The sequence below is a fragment of the Lynx rufus genome, unplaced genomic scaffold (assembly GCF_022079265.1).
Source record: "Lynx rufus isolate CCGP_SWC_20201006 ecotype Redwood Valley unplaced genomic scaffold, mLynRuf1.p SCAF_6, whole genome shotgun sequence".
Taxonomy (NCBI): domain Eukaryota; kingdom Metazoa; phylum Chordata; class Mammalia; order Carnivora; family Felidae; genus Lynx; species Lynx rufus.
This window is the reverse complement of record NW_025814878.1, coordinates 11,238,679-11,254,981: the sequence shown is the minus strand read 5'-3', so window position 1 is coordinate 11,254,981 and position 16,303 is coordinate 11,238,679. Positions and strand designations below refer to the sequence as shown.

Below are 16,303 nucleotides of genomic sequence, written 5' to 3'. Positions count from 1 at the left end.
AAAAAGGTTGCTCCCGGTTTCCCGGCAGTGTCTGAAGTCCTCTAAAAAGAGCACCTTAGACCCACATTTGAAGTGAGATTTCAGGCCAAGAACTATTTCTGCAGTGGGGTAAGAAAGACTGCATGGGAGGGGCGCCTGGGTGGCTCAGTCAGTTGGGCGACCGACTTCGGCTCGGGTCGCGATCTCGCGGTTCCTGAGTTCGAGCCCCTCGTCCGGCTCTGTGCTGACCGCTCAGAGCCTGGAGCTCGCTTCGGAGTCGGTGTCTGCCCTCCCCCACTCACACTCTGTCTCTATCAAAAAATGAATAAAAATTAAAAAAAAAAAAGACTGCATGGGGTCGGAACACGTATTCTTTCCTGTTTCAGAGCAAGTTGGTGAGTGATGCTAGCTGTGTGGGGTCAGTGTCTAAAGCTCACATGTATGTCAGGCCCCACAAGACCTTAGGGTTTATGTTACCAGCTCTCCAGAGGCTTTGAGACTGAGAACAAAACGGACTCAACGATGTCTCTATTTCTGACACGTCCACACAGGACAGTGAGTATACTGAGTACCCACTCCCCAAACAGGCAAGACCAGGGAGGAGCGGGCCTTTCTTGCCACAGCCATTCATAAATTCGTGAAGTCGGCACAAGAACTAGCCCCTAGTGAAACGGACTGCTTCCTTGCCTTGGCGTTGACATCATCACCAGCCTGAGTCTTTCAAAATTGCCAAAAATCAACATCTTCATTTGAAGGTCGTTGACTGAGTAGGGCAGGGAGAGAGCTGGACTCATCAGTGTATTAGGGCTTTTCAAAAAAAAAAGAACCAATAGGGGGCGCCTGGGTGGCTCAGTCGGTTAATGGTCTGACTTGTGCTGGATCATGATCTCTTGGTTCGTGAGATTGAGCCCCAGTGGGGCTCTGTGCTGACAGCTCAGAGCCTGGAGCCTGCTTTAGATTCTGTGTCTCCCTCTCTCTCTGCCCCCCTCCCCTTGCTCGCATTCTCTCTCCCTCTCTCTCTCTTTCAAAAATAAATAAACATTAAAACAATTAAAATAATAAATGATAATAAGCATTAAATATTAAAAAAAAAAAGAACCAATAGGAGAGAGAGAGATTATACAGAATTTGCTTGCATGATAATGGGGAGACCAGCAGCCCCAAGATCTGCAGCTGAGTTGACCAGCCCAGGAGCACCGATGGTTTAATTCCAGTCTGAGTCCAAAAGCCTAAAATGAAGCGCCGAAGTATAGTCCAAAGACTGGCAGGCTTGAAACCCAGGAAGGCCTGATGCCTTCAGAGGCTGTCAGGCAGGAAGAACTCTCTGTAAGTCAGGGGATGGTCAGCCCTTTTGGACTATTCAGGCCCCTCACCTGATTAAATGAAGCCCACCCGCATTCGAGACAGCGATTCCCTTTACTCACAGAAATACCCTCACAGGCACACTCAGAAAAATATTTGATCAAATATCTGGGTGCCCAGTCAGGTTGACATATGAAATTAAACATCACAATCAGTGACAGTTTACCCCCTCAAGGGTGAGCGTGGGAGCTGAAGGAAGCAAGTGCCCGCTGGGCCCCACGGGTGGCTCTGTGATGGAGACCCCTCCCCAAAGGCCAGGAGTGGCCACGCTGCCCTGGCCAAGGGCCTGATTCTCAAGTCTGGCTTCTTGTTGTTTTCTGTTTCTGGAAAGTGGGTTGCCAGGCTTACAGTAAGACCCTCTTCTCTCCCTTCTCCAGGACTCCTTTCGGTCACTGTGGCTATCGGAGCAGAGGGAGAGTGAAAGCCGTTCTTGTGGCCTTTCCAGGAGTCGTTCCGCCTGGCCCTTTGCTTTCAGGGGTCTGTGAGGAATCTGGGTGACCAGCTGTCCAGTTTGTCCGGACGAAACAAAGGGTTTCCTGGGTGTGTGGGGTTTTCGATGCTAAAACCGGGCCAGTCTCGGGCAACCTGGATAAGAGTCACCCCAGGAGCCCCGCCCCATCTGAGGGGCTTTGAGAGGCTCCAGTTTCTTTTCCTGCCTCGATGTCGATACCAAGCCAGCCCTGGACCCACAGAAGTGTCCAGCAGTCTCGTGGCTGACTGTCTCTGAGGCCGAGGGCAGCTGCAACTTTGGATCCCAGATGTTTTCTCGGTGGTGCAATACTGATGGATGTTTGGCAGCTGCCTTGGGTCACTGCTTTTGAGCCCTCGATGTGGTAGGAACACCGCTGTGGGTCACAGCTCTCTCCGGTTCCTAGACGGCTGGCCACTGCTTGCTTAGCTCGAAAAGCCAGGCGGCAGTCGGGTCCCTTCCACTGCCACAGGCCGGCTCCCTACTCACCCCGCTCACGGTACAGCTTCAGCAAGAGCCCCGAGATGTCAGAACCGGAAAGGGCCGTGGACTTCTCGTTGCCAAGTATTTCCAAAGCGGTCCTGGCCGAGAAGTGCAGGGAGATCCAGGCTTCACAAAGACGCGCTTTGTTTTCTTTCTTTTTCGTTTCGCTTTTGTAAAGGCTTTATTGAGGTATGATTCACATACCATACAATTCACTCCTTTCAGGTGAACAATTCGATGCTTTTTAGTACAGACTTGTACAACCGACGCCACAATCAAATTTAGAACATTTCCACCACCCCGCAACGAAACCCATGCCTTTAGTTCTCATCCCCTTCTTCTCCCAGCAAGCCCCCGGCCCCAGGAAACCGCTCATCTTTCTGTCTCTGTAGAAATGGCTTCTGTTACCTATTGATTTTTTTTTTTTACGTTTATTCATTTTTGAGACAGAGAGAGACAGAGCATGAACGGGGGAGGGGCAGAGAGAGAGGGAGACACAGAATCGGAAGCAGGCTCCAGGCTCCGAGCCATCAGCCCAGAGCCCGACGCGGGGCTCGAACTCACGGACCGCGAGATCGTGACCTGAGCTGAAGTCGGACGCTCAACCGACTGAGCCACCCAGGCGCCCCTACCTATTGATTTCAATGTCTCCTGGGGAAACTGGAGCTAACGTATCGCCCCAGGACTTCACGGATACTGACACTGTTTGGAAAATGCTAGGTAAAAACAAGTAGGTATAAAATCAGTGGTGGTCTGCCTCAGGGCCAGAACTGGAAGGTGGTACTTTCTCGTGCCTTCTCTTTTTTCTGTTGCCGCTTTCTCCCCTCTCCGCTTCCCATGCCCACCCCCCACCGCCATCTCCCGTTTTCCAGTTGTTCCGGAAGCACCTACTTAAGGCTTTTCTCTCCTTGTCTCCCCCCGCCGACCTCCTCTGGGGCTTTGGTGGCTGGGACTCAAACAGGAAGGGCTGCCACGGTCTGGGATTTCTCCTCCGGGGTGTCCATGAAGGGGACGGAAGAAGACCAGAGCCTGGATGGGGCCCAGCGCCAGCCCACCTCTGAAGCAGGCAGAGGACCCTCCTTGAGTGAGGGTGGAACAGCCAGGACAGGCCACTGCCCTCCACAGGGGGGCCCAGCAGCCCTGTGGTCTCTCCACAGACCGCCCCCCACCCCAGCTGCCCCTCAGGCTGAGGTGGGCACATTGGAACAGCACATTCCAGGGGGCACAGACAGGGCAGGGTCGCCTCCTGCCGGGCTTGGTACAAGACAGAAAGGTGACAAGGAGAAGCTGGGACCAGCCCATGGTGAGAGCCAGTCTACCTCGAACCCTCCAGAGTCAGTTCTTCTGGGAACACATTTTCTCTACAGGTTTCTTTTGCTTTTAAAGAGCTTTACTGGGTCGCCTGGGTGGCTCAGCCAGTTGGGCGTCTGACTCCTGATTTTGGCTCGGGTCATGGCCTCATGGTTCGTGGGTTCGAGCCCCCCGTCGGGCTCTGTGCTGGCACTGCGGAGCCTGCTTGGGGTTCTCTCTCTCTGCCCCCACCTCTCTCCCTCAAAATAAACAAACTTTAAAAAAATAAAGAGACATCCTATAAATACACTTCATACGTATATATGTTTTAAATGTTTGTTTATTTTTGAGAGAGAGAGTGTGAGCAGGGAAAGGAAGGGCAGAGAGAGAGGGAGACACAGAATCCGAAGCAGGCTCCAGGCTCTGAGCTGTCAGCACAGAACCTGAACCGGGGCTCGAACCCACGAACTATGAGATCATGACCTGAGCCGAAGGCGGCCACTTAACCCACTGAGCCCCCCAGGCGCTCCTGTTTTGTCTTTTTGGCTTTTTTAACTTGTATTTTCTTTTCTTAAGTTTATTTATTTATTTTGAGGGATAGAGTAAGTGGGGGAAGGACAGTCGGGCTCTCCCCACTGTCAGCACAGAGCCCGACACAGGGCTGGAACTGACGAACCGTGAGATCATGACCTGAGCCAAAATCAAGAGTTGGACGCTTAACCGACTGAGCCACCCAGGCACCCCTCTCTGGGGACCTCTTGAAAGGGGTTAAAAGCCAGAGACTATGAATGAGTAACATGGTCCAGGGCATCTGAAGGTTAACTGTGTCCGTCTGTACACGATCTGAGGCTGAGTCCCCCAGGGTGTGAGCCCTGAGGGCAGGGGCCGCGAGGTCAAGTCCTGGGGTGGAAGAAATAGGAAAACCTTCTTGGCACTATAGCTCCTAAATCACCCCGGGTAAACAAGCAAAGGAAAATCTCCCCAGGGCCCCAGGCAGTGCTTTGCCAGTGAATCAAAGGTCAGCAAAGCCATAAATCAACTTGCATTTGCACCAAACAGATCATGAAGAGTTATTTTGAACTTGCCTTGGCCAAAAAAATTCCCTGGAGCAGAACCAACTCAAAGAACACAAACGGAGAATGGGGAAACGTCCCTCTTCCTCCTTTCCCAAGCAACGAGGCCGTGAGGCCCCAGGGCCAAATTCTCCACAGCGAGTGCCACCTCCTTGCCTGCGATCTCACGAGCCCGAATGTACGTGTTTGGGACCCGGGGTGCCACGCGTGGTGGGCCTTCCACAGAGCAGCCACGGGAGCTGGCAGACATAGAGCTTTGGCGGGGGGGGGGGGTGGGGGGGTGCCTCCCAGGATCCTTCATCCCTCCCAGGAGCCAGGGCCTGCACAGGATTTTCTGGCCATGGAACCAGCACAATGCTCACGGGCACCATCAGGTCATTGACATTCAGCCCAGCCCATGTGCTCCAGGCTCTGGCGGGTGAGGATTCGCTTTCAACGAAATATGCACGCATACATGGAAAGAGGTCTGGAAAGATCTAAACTTTGGTGTTTTCACGTGTCAATTCAAGGGGCCTGAGTTTTCCGCATCTCTTATGATGAATGTATACTTTACCACTTTTTAAAAGGCCGGGTTGTTTAGCAAGAAATTTTTTTCTTGTAATGAAAGCGACCAACTGGAGAAGATTTAGAAAGTAGATAAAGACCAAAAGGAGGAGAGGTTGCCTGTCCTCATAATCTCACCATCTGGACCTGTGGACCTTTTCGAGAATTTCTTTTCTATAAGTATAATATGCATTTACTAAATGTTTATTTTATTTTCAGAGAGAGTGAGAGAGAGCATGTGAGCAGGGGAGGGGCAGAGAGAGAGGGAGAGAGAGAGAATCCCAGGCACTGTCATCACAGAGCCCCATGTGGGGCTCGATCCCACAAACAGTGAGATCATGACCTGAGCCAAAATCAAGACTCACACATTTAACTGACTGAGTCACCCAGGCGCCCCATATAATATGCGTTTTTAATAAAACAGAAATATGGCACATTCTTTTTTTATAATCTGCTTTTATACTTCATAATCTATGCTCAACGTTTTCTATGTCATTAACATCCTCCAGCAATATCATTTTTGTGGCTTATACGATTCCATTAAATGAATGTACCATGTTTTATTTAACTCATTTCTTCCTTCAAGGCTTTCAATCAATAAATAATTCACTGTTGGCCACCACAGGCAAACTATCATGGTGCCATTCTGCCTACCCTAGACGCACAGGAGGATCGCGTTCTCCTGCCCCGTGCAGACAGGTGTTGCCATCTACTTGGAAGCTTTAAGAATCGGTGCACGTTTGAGAACGTTCTCTTCTTCCGCCCACTTGGAAGCTGGAGACAGATCCTCCCTCAGCCTGGGTCTCTGCATGCACAGCCCTGGCTGACCTACGGCAGACCTGGAGCACAATATACCACAACCCTGTGGTCCTAGCCATTGGGATCTGGGACTGTTTGGGTTCAGTGACATAACCTCACTGGTCCTGACTGGCCTCAGAGCTGATGGAAAGACAAGGCTAAAGACAAGAGCCCCAACCCTCTCAAATGTGCATGGTCTACACGCCCAAATACAAGGAAAGAGTTCAATGATGAACAGCAAATAACTACTCAGAGCAAAATCTTTCCAAGGGTGCCCTGGGGCAGTGGGAAATGTCCAGCCCCGGAAAGGACAGCGGTGAAGAATCCGAGAAGAGGACCGGGTCACAAGGGCTGGAATGGCCCCGGTAGACTTCATGGAGGAAGGGGAGAGAGAAGGGCTCTGAGGGCCGGAGAGCTTTGAGGGCAGCGGTGGGAGCAGGAGACCAAAGAGGACAGAGCAGAGGAGTTACATACAATCAAGTGAAACATGGCCCCCAAAAGACCACTGAGAAGGTGGTTCTGTAGGAAGAAGGGGCTTTGAGAAAACGAGGGCTAGAGACAGTCTCAGAGAAAGGAAAAGGGGGCCGGACTGGAAAAAAAATCACTGGCGCAAAGAGGGAGACCTCATTTCCATCCTGTGCTTCCCATCCTTCCTTTGGGGGGAAGAAGCCTCCATCCACTACCCCAACAAGAACGGCATCGGTAAGGCTTGGTGTGGCTTGTTTTAGTCACACAGACGCCATTTTCAAGAGCAAGTTGGACTTCAGGCAAAGTCGCAACTATTGTGGTTTACTAACCCTATTTGAGTGATTACTCAGACCTTGTCAGCCACCCAGTCAGTGTCACTCAGTGTCACTCAGCGTCAGCCAGCCAGCCAGCCAGTCGATATATATACGGCATTCAACTGGCTTTTGAACCCTGTGGCCCACTTGCCTTTCTGTTTATTTACCACACCTTTCCTGTTCCTGGGCATTGGGGTTAAGTATGTCATTCCTCCATAAGGACAGAGAGGTGACATTGTTCCCCCAGGAACTCGGAGCCAAGTGATTACCAAGCTGGGCCAGGGCACCCCCCCCGCCCCCCCTTTTCAGCGAAGCTGCCAGCGGCTGGGCTGAGCGCTCCGATCCTGAGAGCTTCCTGAGTTCTAGAGGGCATCGGTTCAGAAGTGAGTCAAAGGGAACAAGGTCACCTTTTGACTCTGAAGAGCCACTTCCTCCTCTGCGGGGCATTTTGGCAGTCTCCCACCTAAGTGCTCATCTGGCTGCAGTCCGGGAGTGGCGAGACGCGCACGACGATCGCTCGGGCCCTGTAGCAGCAGGCCCTCCAACTTGCTCCCGCAGAGAGCTGTGCTGACTGTGGATGGAAGGTTTTTCCCGATTAAGCGAGAAAGAGAAGACACACAGCGGCTCCCTTCTCCGGTGCCACCGGAGCTGGCGGTGGAGGACGGTGCGGCCAGCCTAAACCCTGGCCCAGAGTCCAGATTTGAGCGCTGTTGTTTTGCCTGGCATTCGTTCTGTCTGCCTGGACACCGTGCCCGCTTCTTAGATCTGAGGGAAGAGCCCGGCATCCCCTTAAACCTCCCGCCCCCCCCCCCCACCAACCGTGTGGGGTCTGGCGGGAGCTGACAATCACAGTTCGTGCCCTCATCTGAGCCAGACGGGGCCGTGAGACCCAGCTGCGTCTAGGGCAACACCTCACAGTGACTGGTTCAGTGCTGGGCGCATGACCCAAGTCAGGTCACTCAATTCTTCCCAGGATTTTTCTGAGGCTGAAAGTCCTTCAGCTGGAAGGACACGTGCCTGGGTCTGCCAACACAGTGGCCCTCGCTGTGCAGAGAAAACCTCAGAAGGAGAGAATAATCCACATGCAGAAGAAAACCAAAGAGAGAATTCTGACAGACAGGGTTCAAGCCCCTCACTGCAGCCGACCCCGAAGCCGCCTCCGCCCCTGGCCTCCTGACCTTTGGTTTGTAAGCCATGCCCGCACCCAAAGAGCCTTGCCCAATACAAACCAGTATACTCGCTGCCCAGCTGGGCCCACCCCCACTGCCTTCTCGTACTCATACGGACAGAGCTGGTCCGGCGTCTGGTTTCCCAGGACTCTTAACTTCTCCTCTTCTGCCCCTTGTTGTCAGAGGTGGGCAGAGAAAGCCAAGGAAGGTCCGCTCAGTCAGTCCTCAGGGGGTGCAGTAGACAGTCCCTGAGGGGGAGACCCGGGGGGACCAGGACCCTCCCTGGACACATGTGGCCTTTCCCAGCTATGAAGTGTGCACATCATATCTTGGGCTCTGACACTCTGGGCGTGCAAAATATTCCCTTGCACACTTGGTAATTCCATACCGGGCAGCTTTGTGGGCAGTAGGCAGGCACACGGGGCACCCCCACTTAGAAGAACCCCATGCTTGGTTGAATGCTGTGCTGTCTTGACATTCTTGACCACGTTTGAACAGGTACCTGCATTTTTTTAAATTTGTTTCTTAACGTGTATTTTTTTTTTTTGAGAGAGAGAGACACAGAGTGCGAGCAAGGGAGGGACAGAGAGAGAGGCAGACACAGAATCCGAGGCAGGCTCCAGGCTCTGAGCTGTCAGCACAGAGCCCGACGTGGGGCTCGAACTCACGAACCGTGAGATCACGACCTGAGCCCCAGTCAGATACTTAGCTGGAGCCACCCGGGCGCCCCTGGGGGGCCCTGCATTTTAAATCCATACAGGGCCCCACAAGTAGCTGGGCCTGGCTCTGTGCATTCCCTCACGGTGGGATTTGTGATTCCAAGTAGTTGTTCCATCTCCCAGAGCCCCCTCCCCCATCACCCATTCCTTAATGCCTCTTCCCCTCCCCCCCACCCCGCTCTTCTCCCCACAGGGACTGTTCTCCTAGAGAACGGAAGCTGTACCCGTGCCAGCGGGCAGGTGGCTCATTGTCCCCTACGTGAATTCTGTGTAAACTCCGGAGGGCTGGGATTCATTTTACCTGGAGCAAGGCTGACGTGAGTGGCTTCTCCTGCCTCTACCTCCTTAACCCCTGGTATTCTGCACTTTCTGCCACAAACCGCCGCCCAGAGGCCTCTGGGAAAGCAGCCCCAGCAAAAGCACGGTATAGCACCAGGCTCCTCAGATCTGAGCCATCGAGGATTCTGCTGCAGGTTTACACAGGAAGAGCGGCTTTTATGAGACTGTTTTGTGGTTCTGTAACGAGGACTTTAAAAGTCTAGCAAACAGAGAAGCAACCTGTGTCCTTGGTAACCGCCGGCTGAACATCCAGTAAAGGCATGTTCTCACCTTGGGCCTCCCCTGGAAAAGGCGGATCCCAGCCTCCTGACCCCCAAGGGAGGAATAACACTAAATAAGGCAGCCACAACATCAGTTTTCACACCCACAATATTTGACGTGAAAACTTGGCCTAAGGGGAGAAGCCGCCATGGGAGAAAATGATATACAATTTGGTAACAGAGAGCCCAGGTGTGGATAAAAGTGATTTTTGGATCACGGTGACAGTTATGCAACTAGGAACATTTCAGTCACCCATCCATCCATGTTTTGTGTCAAAAAGATGTACCAAGACTTTGGAAAAAATTCCAAAGGGGATTACACTGAAAAGCGCTGTCTCTTCACCTGTTTTTGTGCTTGTCTTCATCACAGTGAACCAAATAAAATAGCTTTACAGCTTACTAAAACTCAAACTTGTCCTCAAAGGAAGCAGTTTAAACATCTCCAACTGTAAGTCAGCAAGGAGACGGCTCTACGTCAGGAGACAGACCCAAGAGACAAACACATAAAGTTGTCTTGTCAAAAGAAAGGAAAAAACAAAACAAAACACCACGAGGGAAATCCACTTTATCCAGGAAGGGTGGGGCCTCTTCAGGACTAAGTTCCCAAAATGCTAAGATATAACTGTGGGTGCAGTTGTCCTCTTTGGCAAAAAGAGGTGAAGAACAGATCAGGCTGGAGCCACTCTAAGAATCTGGTTTAAAAAGACGAAAAGGGGGCGCCTGGGTGGCTCAGTCGGTTAAGCATCTAACTCTCGATCTCAGCTCAGGTCTTGATCTCAGGGTTGTGAATTCAAGCCCCAAGTTGGGCTCTGCATGGGGCATGAAGCCTACTTAAAAAAAAAAAAAAAAAAAGGTCAAAGGGGTCACAGGGAGACACAGCGTCACTGTACCTCCACTGGCGGCATTTACCATGAACTACAGGGCTAGAAGCAGACTCTCCCAGGGGTGCACCCTGCTCTGTGTCCACAACGCACACAGCTGAACGATGCTCTGAGAAAAATTGCCCTTTGCATTCGCCAGTCTGCAGGAAGCTTTTGGGGGATGGGAGCTGATTTTCCACTGGGAGGTGCCTCACATTCTCCCTGATGGCCAAGCCACCAAGGGTCCTCACGAACAAATGAGCTAAGACCTGCACATCTGGACTTGTAACCCAAAGTGAACGGGTGGATGCCCACTAGAGATGCCAGGGCCCCTGAGGACGCAGGGTCCACACCCCGCAAGCACTGTCTCATGTCCTGTCCACTGCAAGCAGGTGGGTCCCTCCTCCCCAAAACTTAAAGCAGTAGCTGGCTGCAAGAAACAGCACTGGTGGAAGGCGGCGATAAACCCCCATGACTGAGGCTCATCCCAGCTCTTCACTGACCCACCTGGAGGTTTCTGAGCACAAGTCCTGACTCACTGGGCCTTGACTCAGGAGTGAGGTGTGACTTAGAAGGCTCAACCATTTGAGGATCTGTGCTCTGCCCTCAAGACCATGTGCCCCTGCCCCACCTCCAACCACACAGAGGGACAAGCGGACCCACCCATCAAGTCTAGAATTCTAGGTTCCTCTCATGAGGTAAGAAACAGCTGATATGAAACCTATCAGATGCCAAGACCTCCACCAGTCAACTGACTACGTATTTCAGATGTCACGTGATGCGATAAAAGCCAAAGCCATTTACCAGGATTTTTCAAACTTTTGCCCATGACCCACGTTAAGTTTGCACGGCTACCAAGGGCACACAGGTGCACACACGTGTAGCTAACATACAAGAGTTTCATACTTAGCTTGGTCATGTGGCCTGTGCTCTGAGATTTCCGACACCACTCCTTCTGGTGTGACCCACTAAATTGACGTTGTGACCCACTCGTGGATCCCAAATGCAGGTTGACAAAACAGCCATGCAGTGTTCTGCACAAACCCCTGGAGCCGTCATGGGACCTTCTAGTCTTCCAGACATAGGAGGCCACTCCCTCCGTGGATGTGGCCAGCCTTATTCTGCAGGACACGGACCTCCAGCAGCAAGCCCTGCAGTGTCAGTGAGGGTCATCAAGTGCCACCATGGGTGCTGCTGAGGGTGAGGAAGCCGGCTTTCCTGACCTTCTTGAAAGAAAAGAGGGCTGCAGGGTGGCTCGCCCCAGGGGCAGGCCGACCACCCGCCCTGACCAAGCGGCAAGGCAAGATTGGGACTTCCGGTGGCTTGGACGACTTCCTTAGGATTTCCCCACGGGAGCCCCAGACGTCTGGAATCTCTGGATGAGAAGGATGAGCCGGGTGACGTCGGAGAGCGCCGGGAACAGGGCCATGACGCTGTCCACCTGGTGGGGCGGGAAGATGCTGCAAAGCGCGATGCGCGCCCGGGCACGCGCGTCCACCTCGCCGGGAGCGGAGGGAGGCGGGGACCCCGAAGGTCCCCCGAAGGCGCCGTCGCCCCAGCTGCGTTCCGCCCAGGCCGAGCGGCCCGGGAACCGGCCGGTCCCTTGTTGGAGGGCCCGCGGCTCGGCGGGCCTCCTGCGCTGGGGGAGATCACTGTGCGGGGCCCCGGGGCCGTGGCCCCCCCTCGGCCCGACCTGGGGGCTCAGCAGGCCGGGCAGGGCTCCCGGGGACGCCGAGGCCCCCGGCGCCCCCCAGTCCGGACGGCGCGGCCGGGGCGCGAGGCCGGCGTCCCGAGGGGGCGCCCCGAGGGGCCCAGGGTCGTCGCTGAAGGCGAGGCGCGAGAAGCCGCCTTCGAGCGCGGCCACGTCGGCCGCCCGCCGCGCGGGGTGCAGGCTGCGCACGCCGGGCTCCGGGGGCCCCGGCCAGGCCGCGGCGGGAGCGCCCCCGGGGCCGCCCTGCTCCTCCCGGGCCGCCCGCGCGCTCCTCCGCCGCTCCGCCTCGGCGCCCGCGCCCCGCCAGGCCCGCGTTTGCGCGCGAAGCTCGTCGGCCACCGCCAGCTGCGCCAAGTGCGGCCTCTCGGGGTGGTAGAACTTGCACTTGACGCCGTAGGTGCATTTCTTGCCTGGGAGGGAAGGGGCAAGGGGGAGAGGGCGGGTGAGACCTCGGGTAGGAGAGGCTGTGTGGGGGTTGTGGTCGGCACCCGGCCCTTCTCCTTGGAGACTCCTCGGGCCCCCTTCAGGAGTCTCAGGATTGGGGCTGGACGAGGAGGGGAGGAGGGGCGAAAGTGTCCTGGGGCCGGATTAGATGGGTGAGGGTGCAGTACCCACGCCCTTGGTGTAGGGCGCTGGACCCAGTAATCTCAGTGCCAGGCGGGGAGATTGTCCGTATGGGAACTCCTTTCGACCAGGGACTGAAAGCAAACCTCTAGATCCAATGACCTTCGGCCTCCACTTCCCCAGGGAACCCTGTGGATGGCGCCACCCTTGTGGAGAGGGTGCGGAGCGGGTGCGCCCCGCACAGGATTGCACGTCCAGTCTGCCTCAGTTTCCACCGTTGGCCTCATCGCCTGTGCTGATCATTGCCCTCCCCAACAGGCTGTTCTAACAGAAGTGATCAAGCAGTTTATCGCCCAGACCTGGACACTTCTGAGAGGGCATGGGAGCAAGGTGAACCAACGTGAATGTGTGTGTGGTCACCTTAACTCGAACAAGAAATGACTTTGAATAGGACTTTGAACTTCTTTGGACACGAAAAACAAGCCCTGGCGGCATTAAACGAACACATGAACTTGCCAAAGCAAGTTAGCGAAAGAGCTGGCTAGAAGTGCTCTGGGATAAAAAGCCTTAATTCTTAATGGATAGCATTGACGAAGGCCATGAAGGTCCAGGGGTGGAGGGCTGGTGGAGGCTGGAGGGAGGGGTGGAGGGATGCAGACAGACGTGGCAGAGTGCAAGGGGGAGGGACTGAGAAGGAGGAGCTTGGGGGTACACACGATACAGCTTTGCCCGGTGTGGGACCCCGGCATCCGGCCCTCACAGACACTCCCATGCAACAGTCACCCAGGATGTCAGTTCATCCTTATAACAACCCTGTCAGCAAGTGCCATCCAGAGAGGTTAAACGATCTCTCCGATGTCACACAGCCAGTTAGGAGCAGAACCCAGGCAAGAACCCAGGCTGCTGACGAGCAGGCCAGCACTTCTGACTGCGCCCTGTGCCGCCCTCACACGAGACCTGAACCGGGATCGCGAGGCATGGGGGTGCCACCCACCGTACGGACAGTGCTGCCAGGATGGCTCTGGGGGCTTGGGCTTCCTGCTCAGGAAGTTGCTCAGGGTGGGTCCCCGGCGGCCCAAGGGGTCATCGGGAGGCATGAACCTGTAAAACAAGCACAGGGGGGCAACTGCTAAACCCACAGAAACTCACCACCAGCACCCGCATAGGGAGCGGGCCCCAGCCAGCCGGGCGAGAGAATGGGCGCAGCAGGCACGGCTGGCCTCGGGCGGGGCTCACCATCCAGGGCTCTCCCCCCGACCCGGGGCCGTGTAGCATTTGAAAGCAGCACAGCCCTCCCTTCTCACTGAACCCATGAGCGGAGAGCACGGCTCTCGGGAGAGCAGCCTCCGGCCTCTCCCAAGAGTGTGTCCAGCAAGGGCCGCAATCACCCTGGCAACGCCTTTAAAACTGCAGGCTCCTGGCTTCCCACCAGACCTGCTTCATCAGACTCTCAGGTGGTTCAGGAATCTGCCTTTTAACAACTTCCAGGTGATTTTTATGCACTGAAATTGAAGCGTAATCCCTCTAGGGTTCCCCTGGGCCCCGGGTCCGAAAGTGACCCTGTGCTGCTTTCTCACTGTCCAGACCTCCCTGGGGCTGCAAACAGCCCTAGTCCTGCGGGCTCCCTTACTCGGATCTCCTGTGTTGCCCCACAGCTCTGGACATATACAGATGGGGGATAAATATTAATATGGTTTGAAATGCCGGCCAGTGAGCCGGTGAAGAAGCAGGTGTAGCCGGCACACAGAGCCTCAGTGCAGGTCCTTTTGGAACCCCGGGGAGCTCTGGGTTTGGTCTCAGCTTCCGGGGCTGCCTGACCCCGGCCCCGTTCTCTGATACCCCCTCCTGCCCCCTGTCTGCCCCTTCCCATCTCCCTGGAATTAAGCCTCACAAGGAAGGGAATGCATCCTCAGTGTGCCCACAGCTCAGAGGGGAACACATTCCTTAGGAGGAAAACGCCCTTCATTTAGGGCCATCCACTTTTTTATGTGAATACTTTCGTTCCCAGGAGGCATTTCCAGGTCATACGAAGGTTCCGCTAGAGGGGTTGTGGTTCCTAAGTGGGGGGCTGTTCTCAGGGGTTGGTGTCCGTCTGAGAGTCAAGGGTCACACTGAGTCCCACCATGCAGACCACATACCCTAGGCCAGCCCAGAACTGGGCAATCGCTGGTCCCAGGCAGCCTCCGTGGCTCAGATCCCAGCTACACAGCCGGCTTCTCAGAATTGGGCCCTGACCAAGAATCTGGGGAGCCGCCCACTGCGGTTATTAGAGGTTCCCAAAGGCTGTACCTCCTGCTCTCTGCTAGGCCTTGGCCGCGGCGAGCTGGGCCAAGAGGGCCCTATGGACGTGCCCAGGGCACTGGGGCTGGCGTCCTCACCCACAGGCAGGCAGGGAGGCTCTGCCTCCTGGCAGCCGGGGGACCTTCTGGCAAGCCCTTAGCAGAGACCGGTGCGTCAAAAGGACTTGGCCTTGGCCCCAGGCTGTGGCCAGGCCAAAGGCAGCCATGATCCATCAGACTTCAGTGAGGATTTTCTGGAACCGACAGTCGCCAGACTTTCCAGATTTCTCCAGGCCTGAGCTGGATAGAGGGAGCTGCTGGCCTTGAGTATATGGAAATGGCCATGGGGGCTCCTGGGGCCGGGGAGCAGGTAGCTAGCTGCTTGCAAGCCTCTGCTCTGGGGCTTAGGAGGGCAGTAGTAGGGGCACAGTGCCCTCTAGAGGCACCACGTCCTGGCCTGGCCTGAAAGTAAGTGCTACTCTTCGGCACAGTTAGGTACTCTTCGGGGTACAGTTCTCCCTAGTCCTCAAAACCATCTCAAACATAAATATGATTAATCCAGGTATGATTAATTCAAGGTGAGGGACATTTAGTTCAGTGACAGGGATTTCCCCCATGACACACAGCCCGTAAATGACGGAGCCTCCACTGGAAACCTCATCTGCTGCCTCCAAAGCTCTAGCTCTTTCCAGAACACCACACTGCCTCCTGGGCTTCAAGGTCAGGAACGGGCCTGCCGCGCGCAAGTGGCCTGACCCAGCCGACCTGTCACCTCTCTCCCTTCCCCAGGACCGCAGCCATTCGCTTTACTGATTCACCACTCACTCACTCACTTACCACCTACAACTAGTTCTTGAGTGCCTGTGATGGGCCATGGCAGACAAGGCACATACAGCCCCTGTCATCACAGAGTTGGGAGTTTCTCTTAAACCATATTTCTAAAGGCCAGTCCAAGAGCCCAGAATGAGGGTCAAGCTATCACTGCCTGGAACAGAAAGCGAAGTGAGAGTGATATCCCAGCGTGCTGTACCCTCTGCACCCTGCCTCCCCGCCCCGCCCTCGCTAGTCTCAGACCCATGGCCACCTTGCCAGACCCCTAGCCTTTGCCCTCAGCGTGCCTGACGACATCCGCACTGCTCCCTCCCCACCTTAGCTCTGTCCAGGGGCCCTTGCCCAGCACCTGCTAACAGGTTTGTGCCTTGTGTCCATGACATTGCCCTCCCCCAGCTAGAGCTGGTTGGTTCAGGGTGGACCTGACCCAGGGGAACCAACCTAGGGGACAGAAGAACCAACTCGACGCTCTTGAAAAGTGCAACCAACAACAGGTATTGCGATGGACTCAGTTCCAAGTTCTTCTCAACCCCCCAAAAAAGATGACTCCCGTATGTAATTCAAAACTTAAAAAAAAAGGACGTGAACGTAAAACAAGTGAAGGGTAGTGCAACAAAGTTCCGATTTTCCCCAGGATGGCTGTTTCAGTGCTCTTACCTGTAGTAAATGCTTTAAAAATAAAAGCAACAAGGGGCACCTGGGTGGCTCTTGATTCCAGCTCAGGTCACGATCTCACGGTTCGTGAGTTCGAGCCTCTCATCGGGCTCTGTGCTGACAGTGCGGAGCCTGCTT

General features: G+C 54.9%; 1 protein-coding gene and 1 long non-coding RNA gene across 2 annotated transcripts in view; both read right to left on the bottom strand.

The window, feature by feature from the left end:
- Positions 1-2,557: 2,557 nt before the first annotated feature.
- Positions 2,558-3,737, bottom strand: LOC124528877 (uncharacterized). Its single transcript, XR_006966245.1, has 2 exons — positions 2,926-3,737; positions 2,558-2,701 (listed from the first exon to the last, which is right to left on the bottom strand). It is a non-coding gene; the product is annotated as an uncharacterized LOC124528877 (long non-coding RNA).
- Positions 3,738-10,047: 6,310 nt separating this feature from the next.
- The window catches only part of ZC3H12D (zinc finger CCCH-type containing 12D), a 32,764-nt gene continuing 26,508 nt past the window's right edge, over positions 10,048-16,303 (bottom strand). The window contains exons 5-6 of the mRNA XM_047101657.1: positions 13,396-13,502; positions 10,048-12,247 (exon numbers count right to left, since the gene is read on the bottom strand). Coding sequence (XP_046957613.1) covers positions 11,463-12,247; positions 13,396-13,502 — 892 coding nt within the window. The 3' untranslated portion in view covers positions 10,048-11,462. The remainder of the gene's footprint in view (positions 12,248-13,395; positions 13,503-16,303) is intronic.